The following is an 11358-nucleotide window of genomic DNA, read 5'->3' on the forward strand; positions in this document are numbered from 1 at the left end:
TAGATGATTTTCTTTTCATCCTTTCCCCAAGGGCAGGTTAATTGAATCACCCCCAACCATCAGCCGAGCTGGTCTGTGAGGTTCATTCATTCAGCCTGTGCTTACCAACTGAACATGTGCCGTAAACAGAATACAATCGATCCAGAATGTTAGCAGGTGATAATCCCTTCGATTTTCCTCTGAGGGCAGTTAAGAGTCAACCACCTTGGTGCGTGGGACTGGAGTCACATATAGGTTCAGGCCAGGTAAGGAAAAACAGGTTTAAGAACATAGGAATTAGGAGCAGGAGTCGGCCATATGACCCCTCGAGCCTGCTCCACCATTCAATAAGATCATGGCTGATCATCAAACTCAACTCCACTTTCCCGCCTGATCTCCATATCCCTTGATTCCTCTAGACTCCAAAAATCCATCTATCTCAGCCTTGAATATATTCAGAGACTTAGCATCCACAGCCGTTTGGGGTAGAGAATTCCAAAAATTCACAACCCTAAAGGAACATTAGTGAAAAAGTTGGGTTTTTACAACGTCTGGACTGCTTCATGGTCACTTTTACTATCTTTTTTTTAAATTGAGTTCAAATTCTGGTGGTGGAATTTAAACTCAGGTCCCCGAAATTATTAGCCCAGGCCTCTGGATTGCTGGTCCAGTAATATAACTGCTACCCTACCATCCCCAACATGCTGTATTGTCGGCAACAGATTGTGCGCAGTCTCATGCACGCTTACAGACCCAAGCTAAGCTGCTGTCGATGGTGAACATTCTTTGTCCATTTTCTCTATCGCAGGTGTCAGTCGTGGCTCAGTGGATAGCACTCTTGCCTCTGAGTCAGCTGAGTCATGGGTTCAAGTCCCGATCCAGAGACTGGCACACATAATCCACGCTGGGCTGACACATCCAGTGCAGTGCTGAGGGAGTGCTGCACTGTCGGAGGAGCCATCTTTTGGATGAGACGTTAAAATGAGATCCCGCCTGCCCTCTCAGGTGGAAGTAAAAGATCCCGTGGCACTATTTCAAAGAAGAGCAGGGAGAGTTATCCCCGGTGTCCTGGGGCCAATATTTACCCCTTAACCAACATCACTAAAAATCATTGCTGTTTGTGGAATCTTGCTGTGCGCAATTTGGCTGCCGCGTTTCCTACATTACAACAGCGACTACACTTCTAAAGTACTTCATTGGCTATAAAGCACTTTGGGACATCCTGAGGTCACGAAAGGCGCTATAGAAATACAAGTTCTCTCTTTCTATAATCCGGCGTGACGAATAATTTTGCTTGTTGTAATGTATGCACCTGTGAGTATGCTCACAGGTTTGTAGAGCTGTTGATGCCGTCCGGACACACCATGGCGCACCATCTTGCTGTCCGGAGGAGGCGGGGGTTTTCAATGGAGTCCACTCTACACAGGAGTCCTCCCTCTATTTATTGGGGACTTGGCCTGGAGGGTGGTGCACGGAGCAGTCCCGTACAATAAGTTTTGAAGTCGGTTCACGGGCTCCCAGGCCGTCTGCAATTTCTGCAGTCTGGAAGAGTCCGTGTTCCACATTTATGTCAAATGTGTGAGGTTGCAGCCCCTATTTCAATATTTAAAGGGGCTGCTCCTCAAATTCTGGTTGCAATTCAGTCCCACGCTCCTGATCTTTGGGCACCCTGTGAGGAGGGGAGCGGGCAGGTCAGCGGGCCTCCTCGTGGGCCTGCTCCTGGGCACGGCCAAGGGTGCCATCAGCCGGTCCAGGCAGCGGGCGGTCGAGGGGGTCGTTCAGCCCGACTGCCTGCCTCTCTTCTGTGGTTACATCCGAGCCAGGGTGTCCCTGGAGATGGAGCACGCGGTGTCCACCGGTACGCTCGCGGCCTTCCGCGAGAGGTGGGCACCGGAGGGACTGGAGTGCATCATCACCCCCGGCAAGCAAATTTTAATTTGATGTTTTGTCTAAAGTTTTATTTGTTTATTATGCCGGTTTTAGTGCCCCCGCCCTCCTTTTCGCCAGGGGGCACTTGTATAAGTTGTGTTTTAGTGCCCTAAAAAAAAAACAAGGGGGCACTTGTTTGAAAGTGTTTGGTGTGTCCCCGCACCTTCCCCACCCCTTTAATCAGGGGGCACTTGATTTAATGTTTTATTTTGTTCACCACAAAAGAGTTGAGTTGGGAGTGGCTTCGCCAGTCATGTGATGTTCACAGGACTCAATAAAACCCCAGCCAGTTGGGTTTGGGGGATCCACGATGAGGCAGGTGGTTGTGAGCCTGGTGGATGAACCAGTAATGTGTCGTGTGATTGTTAAACCTTTTGCGAATAAACCAGCCAGTTCTCAATCGCAACGTGTTGCTATGAATTCTTAAGCAACCAACCCATGAAGCAAATACGTTACACCTGTCTTTTCTTGTTTCTCCTGGTTTTCCAGCTCAGCCTCAGTCGGGACTGATGGGGAAATGCCGTCGGCCACGGACTGCGTTCACCAGCCAACAGCTCCTGGAACTGGAGAACCAGTTCAAGCTCAACAAGTACCTGTCCCGGCCAAAGCGCTTCGAAGTGGCCACATCCCTCATGCTGACAGAAACCCAGGTAAGGAAGCAATCGTACAACCTTACAGCACTGAAGGAGGCCATTCGGCCCATCGTGCACGTGCCAACTCTGTGAAACGGCTCTCCAATTAGTTCCCGCTCACCCCCCACCCCTGCTCTTTCCTCATAGCCCTGCCAAACTTATCCCCTTCAAGTATTTATCCAATCCCCTTTTGAAAGTTACGATTGAATCTGCTCCCACCGCCCTTTCAGGCAGTGCGTTCCAGATCATAACAACTCACTGTGTAAAAAAACTTTTTCCTCATCTACCCCTCCGGCTCTTTTGCCAGTTATCTTAAATCTGTGTCCTCTGCTTACTGACCCCAACAACCTGCTGTGTAAAAAAGTTTTTCCCCATCTCGCCTCTGGTTCTTTTGCCAATCACCTTAAATCTGTGCCCTCTAGTAACTGACTCTTTAGGCACTGCAAACAGTTTCTCCTTATTAATTCTATCAAAACCCTTCCTAATTTTGAACACCACTATTAAATCTGCCTTTAACCTTCCCTGCTCTAGGGAGAATACTCCTTGCTTCACTAGTCTATCCAGGTAACAAAGAACATAAGAACATAAGAAATAGGAGCAGGAGTAGGCCGTACAACCCCTCGAGCCTGCTCCGCCATTTAATATGATCATGGCTGATCCGATCATGGGCTCAACTCCACTTCCCTGCCCGCTCCCCATAATCCCTTATCCCCTTATCGGTTAAGAAACTGCGTATCTCTGTTTAAATTGTATATCTCAGTTTTAAATTGACTTCCCCTTATTCTAAGATTATGCCCTCTAGTTCTAGTCTCCCCTATCAGTGGAAACATCCTCTCTGCATCCACCTTGTCAAGCCCCCTCATAATCTTATACATAGAAACATAGAAACATAGAAAGTAGGTGCAGGAGTAGGCCATTCTAGCCTGCACCGCCATTCAATGAGTTCATGGCTGAACATGCAACTTCAGTACCCCATTCCTGCTTTCTCACCATACCCCTTGATTCCCCTAGTAGTAAGGACTTCATCTAACTCCTTTTTGAATATATTTAGTGAATTGGCCTCAACAACTTTCTGTGGTAGAGAATTCCACAGGTTCACCACTCTCTGGGTGAAGAAATTCCTCCTCATCTCGGTCCTAAATGGCTTCCCCCTTATCCTTAGACTGTGTCCCCTGGTTCTGGACTTCCCCAACATTGGGAACATTCTTCCTGCATCTAACCTGTCTAACCCCGTCAGAATTTTAAACGTTTCTATGAGGTCCCCTCTCATTCTTCTGAACTCCAGTGAATACAAGCCCAGTTGATCCAGTCTTTCTTGATAGGTCAGTCCCGCCATCCCGGGAATCAGTCTGGTGAACCTTCGCTGCACTCCCTCAATAACAAGAATGTCCTTCCTCAGGTTAGGAGACCAAAACTGTACACAATACTCCAGGTGTGGCCTCACCACGGCCCTGTACAATTGTAGCAACACCTCCCTGCCCCTGTACTCAAATCCCCTCGCTATGAAGGCCAACATGCCATTTGCTTTCTTAACCGCCTGCTGTACCTGCATGCCAACCTTCAATGACTGATGTACCATGACACCCAGGTCTCGCTGCACCTCCCCTTTTCCTAATCTGTCACCATTCAGATAATAGTCTGTCTCTCTGTTTTTACCACCAAAGTGGATAACCTCACATTTATCCACATTATACTTCATCTGCCATGCATTTGCCCACTCACCTAACCTATCCAAGTCGCTCTGCAGCCTCATAGCATCCTCCTCGCAGCTCACACTGCCACCCAACTTAGTATCATCCACAAATTTGGAGATACTACATTTAATCCCCTCGTCTAAATCATTAATGTACAGTGTAAACAGCTAGGGCCCCAGCACAGAACCTTGCGGTACCCCACTAGTCACTGCCTGCCATTCTGAAAAGTCCCCATTTACTCCTACTCTTTGCTTCCTGTCTGACAACCAGTTCTCAATCCATGTCAGCACACTACCCCCAATCCCATGTGCTTTAACTTTGCACATTAATCTCTTGTGTGGGACCTTGTCGAAAGCCTTCTGAAAGTCCAAATATACCACATCAACTGGTTCTCCCTTGTCCACTCTACTGGAAACATCCTCAAAAAATTCCAGAAGATTTGTCAAGCATGATTTCCCTTTCACAAATCCATGCTGACTTGGACCTATCATATTACCTCTTTCCAAATGCACTGCTATGACATCCTTAATAATTGATTCCATCATTTTACCCACTACCGATGTCAGGCTGACCGATCTATAATTCCCTGTTTTCTCTCTCCCTCCTTTTTTAAAAAGTGGGGTTACATTGGCTACCCTCCACTCCATAGGAACTGATCCAGAGTCAATGGAATGTTGGAAAATGACTGTCAATGCATCCACTATTTCCAAGGCCATCTCCTTAAGTACTCTGGGATGCAGTCCATCAGGCCCTGGGGATTTATCGGCCTTCAATCCCATCAATTTCCCCAACACAATTTCCCGACTAATAAGGATTTCCCTCAGTTCCTCCTCCTTACTAGACCCTCCGAACCCTTTTATATCCGGAAGGTTGTTTGTGTCCTCCTCAGTGAATACCGAACCAAAGTACTTGTTCAATTGGTCCGCCATTTCTTTGTTCCCCGTTATGACTTCCCCTGATTCTGACTGCAGGGGACCTACGTTTGTCTTTACTAACCTTTTTCTCTTTACATATCTATAGAAACTTTTGCAATCCTTCTTAATGTTCCCTGCAAGCTTCTTCTCGTACTCCATTTTCCCTGCCCTAATCAAACCCTTTGTCCTCCTCTGCTGAGTTCTAAATTTCTCCCAGTCCCCGGGTTCGCTGCTATTTCTGGCCAATTTGTATGCCACTTCCTTGGCTTTAATGCTATCCCTGATTTCGCTTGATAGCCACGGTTGAGCCACCTTCCCTTTTTTATTTTTATGCCAGACAGGAATGTACAATTGTTGTCGTTCATTCATGCGGTCTCTAAATATTTGCCATTGCCCATCCACAGTCAACCCCTTTAGTATCATTCGCCAATCTATCCTAGCCAATTCACTCCTCATACCTTCAAAGTTAGCCTTCTTTAAGTTCTGGACCATGGTCTCTGAATTAACTGTTTCATTCTCCATCCTAATGCAGAATTCCACCATATTATGGTCACTCTTCCCCAAGGGGCCTCGCACAATGTGATTGCTAATTAATCCTCTCTCATTACACAACACCCAGTCTAAGATGGCCTCCCCCCTAGTTGGTTCCTTGACATATTGGTCTAAAAAACCATCCCTTATGCACTCCAGGAAATCCTCCTCCACCGTATTGCTTCCAGTTTGGTTAACCCAATCTATGTGCATATTAAAGTCACCCATTATAACTGCTGCACCTTTATTGCACGCACCCCTAATTTCATGTTTGATGCCCTCCCCAACATCACTACTACTGTTTGGAGGTCTGTACACAACTCCCACTAACGTTTTTTGCCCTTTGGTATTCTGCAGCTCTACCCAGATAGATTCCACATCATCCAAGCTAATGTCCTTCCGAACTATTGCCTTAATTTGCTCCTTAACCAGCAATGCTACCCCACCTCCTTTTCCTTTTATTCTATCTTTCCTGAATGTTGAATACCCCTGGATGTTGAGTTCCCAGCCCTGATCATCCTGGAGCCACGTCTCCGTAATCCCAATCACATCATATTTATTAACATCTATTTGCACAGTTAATTCATCCACCTTATTGCGCATACTCCTTGCATTAAGACACAAAGCCTTCAGGCTTGTTTTTTTAACACCCTTTGTCCTTTTAGAATTTTGCTGTACAGTGGCCCTTTTTGTTCTTTGCCTTGGGTTTCTCTGCCCTCCACTTTTCCTCATCTCCTTTCTGTCTTTTGCTTTTGCCTCCTTTTTGTTTCCCTCTGTCTCCCTGCATTGGTTCCCATCCCCCTGCCATATTAGTTAAACTCCTCCCCAACAGCACTAGCAAACACTCCCCCTAGGACATTGGTTCCGGTCCTGCCCAGGTGCAGACCGTCCGGTTTGTACTGGTCCCACCTCCCCCAGAACCGGTTCCAATGCCCCAGGAATTTGAATCCCTCCCTGCTGCACCACTACGTTTCGATAAGATCACCTCTCATTCTTCTGAATTCCAATGAGTAGAGGCCCAACCTCTTCAACCTTTCTTCATAAGTCAACCCCCTCATCTCCGGAATCAACCGAGTGAACCTTCTCTGAACTGCCTCCAAAGCAAGTATATCCTTTCGTAAATATGGAAACCAAAACTGCACGCAGTACTCCAGGTGTGGCCTCACCAATATCCTGTATAACTGTAGGAAGACTTCCCTGTTTTTATACTCCATCCCCTTTGCAATAAATCTCCTCTGCACCCTCCACAGGGCCTTGACATCCTTCCTAAGATGCAGTGCCCAGAATTATTTATTTTATTGCAAAAGTATTTTATTTTACATTTGTAGCCAAGACTAGCAACACATGCCAGCTCTTGGTACAATAATCCGAATTTTTAAAAAAATACACCCATCTGTATTAAAATGTTTATTCTGCTAGCTTGTTTTATTTGTAGGTAAAAAGATAAATTAGAAATTTGTGCCGAGAATTAGTTGCAATACTCCAGCTGGGTTCTAACCAGTGATTAACAAAGGTTTAGCATAATTTCCTTGCCTCTATGCCTCTGTGAATAAAGATTATGGGCTGAATTCTGTGCCTTTTTTTGGCCTACGCTGTTTTTTTTTGAGCAAATCTGCAAGTTTCGCCAAAGTTTCTGTGCCGTCCTAAACTACTTACGCCCCATTTTTTTAGCCCCCGATTTTTTGACGTCACTGGGGGTGGAACCTGCTGGGTGCACCGTTTCTGTCCATTTAAACGAGTTTGGGCCAGTAGGATATTTTCCAAAAATGGCGCAGTGCACCGTTCTGAAAAGCCTTACTTACACTTAAGAAAGTTGGCCCAGAGAAGGCGCCATTGTTTTAGCGGAGCTGAAGACATGGCACCGAGGGCGGAGGGGGGGTGGGGGGGGGCCTTTCGGCCCGTGATAGGAGCAGCACCGGCAGCGGGCGGGGGGGCCTTTCAGGCCGAGATAGGAGCGGCATTTGCTTCGCTTTGTAGCCTCAGCACTTCAGTGCGTCCCTCGTTACCCTGGCAACCTCAGTTTTTGCCGCAGACCTTAAGCTCCACCCACAGAACTTAAGGACAATCTGCGCAGCTCCAAATTCAAAGTTTATTCCGGCGAAACTTGGAACTTTTTTTTTGGCGCAGTCGCCAAAAAATTGGATGTACCTCTACAACGGCGCCAAAAATTGGCCCCTTAGGAACCTTATATTCTTTTTTAAAAGCCTTCTCAACTTGTACTTCCACCTTCAAAGATTTGTGTATATACACCCCAAGTCTCTCTGTTCCTGCACACTTTAAAAATTGTACCATTTGGTTTATATTGCCAATGAGGTGAAAGATTGCAAGCTGTTTTCTGGGACCCAAGTTGGTTTGCCACAAATCCAAAATAAAACAGTCAGGAGACAGGATAGGAGCCAAGGGTCACATCCTCAAATGTTTCTATCATTCTCCAAATCCTGGCACTGTCCTTGAGGCTTCCTCTACCACCTCCAGCTCATTCATGGTGATTGCACTTTTGTTAATGTGTCAAAAGAAGAACTTGAATTTATATAGCGCCTTTCACGACATCAAGACATCCCAAAGTACTTTACAGCCAATGAAGCTCTTCTGAAGCGTAGTCACTGTTCTCATGTAGGAAACACAGCAGCCAATTTGTGCACAGCAAGCTCCCACAAACAGCAATGTGATAATAACCAGAACGTAAGAGCATAAGAACGTAAGAAATAGGAGCAGGAGTAGGCCATTTGGCCCCTCGAGCCTGCTCCGCCACTCAATAAGATCATGGCTGATCTGAATCTAGGCTGATGCTCCCAGTGCAATACTGAGGGAGTGCTGCACTGTCGGAGGTGCCACCTTGCGGATGAGACGTTAAACCGAGGCCTTGTCTGCCCTCTCAGGTGGACGTAAAAGATCCCACGCCACTATTACAAAGTTCTCCCCAGTGGCCTGGGCCAATATTTATCCCTCAATCAACATCACGAAAACAGTTTATCTGGTCATTATCACATTACTGTTTGTGGGAGCTTGCTGTGCGCAAACTGGCTGCCGCGTTTCCTACATTACAACATTGACTTCACTTAAAAGTACTTCATTGGCTGCAAAGCACTTTGAGACGTCCGGTGGTGGTGAAAGGCGCTATAGAAATGCATGTCTTTGTTTTCTTTCCTTCTCTAAAATGAGTACAATTATTGAAGAGCAAATTATCTTTCTGTAAAAAGAATGTAAGTGAAGTAAATTAAAAAATATATTAAAAAATTGACGAAGATCCCATCTTTTTATTAAAAAAATGGAAAGTATATACAGACTGAACCTCCCTTATCCAGAACTCCCTTTTCCGGAACCACTCTTCATCCAGAATCATCCCCGGCCACCAGATGGTGCATGCGCAGAAATCTGTCATGATCAAATTGAAGTCCTTCTTCGCTGCCGACTCCCGCTATCGCTGGCCTGACCCCACGATCCACTTTGCCCCCCCAAGACCTCTCTGCCACACTCCCAGCCCCAAGCCAGCCAGCCCCGATATCCCCTTGCTCAGTACCACCCCTCGTCCAGAAAAATCCCTTATCCGGAACAGGCCAGGTCCCAAGGGTTCCGAATAAAAGAGGTTCAACCTGTACTGTACTTTCAACATGGTCAATGTCTCTGAGCCATACAGGAGGGCAGCTATTACTGCAGCCATTTAGACCATGAGCTTGGTGGCAGATTTGAGGGCCTGGTCTTCGAGCACTCTTTTCCTCAGGCAGCCGAAGGTTGCACTGGTGCACTGGAGGGGGCATTGAATCTTATCATCAATGTCTGCTCTTGTTGATAAGAGGCTCCCGAGGTATGGGAAATGATCCACGTTGTCCAGGGCCACGTGTGGATCTTGATGACTGGGGGGCAGTGCTGTGCAGCGAGGACAGGCTGGTGGAGGACCTTTGTCTTACTTTCACAAGAGAATTGCATAAATACCTGAAGAGGAAAAATCTGCCGGGCTATGGGGAAAGAGAAGGGAGCAGTTGGACAGCTCTTTCAAAGAGCCTGCATAGGCATGATGGGCCAAATGGCCTCCTTCTGTGCTGTATAATTCTACGCTTCTATAGAAACGCAAGTCTGCCTTTTTAGTGTCACCAGCTCGTACGACTACTTTTTGTTTGTGCAAATCTCCCTCAGGTGAAGATTTGGTTCCAGAACCGAAGGATGAAGTGGAAGCGGAGTCGGAAAGCCAAGGAGCAGGCGGCGCAGGAGGCCGAGAAGCAGCGAGCCGGGAAGTACTCGGACAAAGCGGGCGGGGGCGAGAGCAGGTCGGAGCCGGAGAGCGTGGACTTCAGCAACCACACCACAAAGTTCCTCCAGCGCAGCACGGAGCTCGGCTACACCTCCAACAGCTCCTGCTCGGAAGACGAAGTGACTCGGAAGGAGGTGAAAATCGCCTCGGCGTTGTGAGCCGGGCGCAAACCTGGCGCAACTTTCCAACGTAAACTTTTTCTTTTGGTCTCGAAAAGTTGCACTCCTCCTGCGATGCTGGGTCCCAGTGCCTGCCTTGTTTGTCTCCTCCCCTCCCACTCACTCCTCACCCCGCTCTGGTCTCCATCCAGAAAGAAGTACTGAGATACATTTCTTAATTTAGCAAGGGGAGGAGATAAAAGACTTCTACAAAATAAAAACTGAACAAACAAAAAATATTAAAAGAGGCAGCACCGGACTCACTCGGCACTTGAAGATTATATTGTACCGAAATGGTTAATTTAATTTATTTTTTATTTTTGTCATATTTAATGTGAATTATTCTTATATATATTTTGGAAAGAAATCTCTGGGTCCACAACAGGCTGCTCATTCGAAGACTCGAAAGGACAGAAAGCAAGAATGTAAAAAAAAAAATGAACAAAAAATAAAGAGAGGATGGGACATTTTGAGAGTGAAGGATCATCTTGAAAGGGGAAAAAAGGCGATTTCAAAGACTTTGCAATGTGTTTTTTTTATAATTTATTCAAATACTGTGAACTGTAAATGTTATGTGGCTCTGTACATTTCTCCAATTCTGCTTTACATTATTCTGCACTCAGAAAAGAAAATACTGGCAGATGCGACAGGATATAAAATATGTGCGTGTGCATGTGAGTGCGTGCTCGCGAGTATGTGTGAGTGTGAGCATGCGCGCGTGTGTGCGAGCGTACGTGCAAGTGTACATGTGAGTGCGTGCTCGCGAGTATGTGTGAGTGTGAGCGTGCGCGCGTGTGTGCGAGCGTACGTGCAAGTGTGCATGTGAGTGCGTGCTCGCGAGTATGTGTGAGTGTGAGCGTGCGCGCGTGTGTGCGAGCGTACGTGCAAGTGTACATGTGAGTGCGTGCTCGCGAGTATGTGTGAGTGTGAGCGTGCGCGCATGTGTGCGAGCGTACGTGCAAGTGTGCGAGTAGAATCATAGAAATTTACGGCATGGAAGGAGGCCATTCGACCCATCGTGTCCGTGCCAGTCGAAAAAGAGCGTCCCAGCCTAATCCCACTATCCAGCTCTTGGTCCGTAGCCCTAAAGGTCGCAACACTTCTAGTGCATACCCAAGTACTTTTTAAATGTGAGGAGGGTTTCTGCCTCTACCACCCTTTCAGGCAGTGAGTTCCAGACCCCCACCACCCTCTGGGTGAAAGAAGTTCTCCGCAAAGCCCCTCTGATCCTTCCACAAATTACTTTAAATCTATGCCCCCTGGTTGTTGACC

General features: G+C 46.9%; 1 protein-coding gene across 1 annotated transcript in view; it reads left to right on the plus strand.

The window, feature by feature from the left end:
* mnx2b (motor neuron and pancreas homeobox 2b) overlaps positions 1–10086 on the plus strand; it is a 68022-nt gene extending 57936 nt beyond the window's left edge. The window contains exons 2-3 of the mRNA XM_070874334.1: positions 2398–2558; positions 9814–10086. Of these exons, the coding sequence (XP_070730435.1) occupies positions 2398–2558; positions 9814–10086 (434 nt within the window). The remainder of the gene's footprint in view (positions 1–2397; positions 2559–9813) is intronic.
* Positions 10087–11358: the final 1272 nt, after the last annotated feature.

The sequence above is a fragment of the Pristiophorus japonicus genome, chromosome 3 (assembly GCF_044704955.1).
Source record: "Pristiophorus japonicus isolate sPriJap1 chromosome 3, sPriJap1.hap1, whole genome shotgun sequence".
NCBI classification, from domain to species: Eukaryota; Metazoa; Chordata; class Chondrichthyes; family Pristiophoridae; genus Pristiophorus; species Pristiophorus japonicus.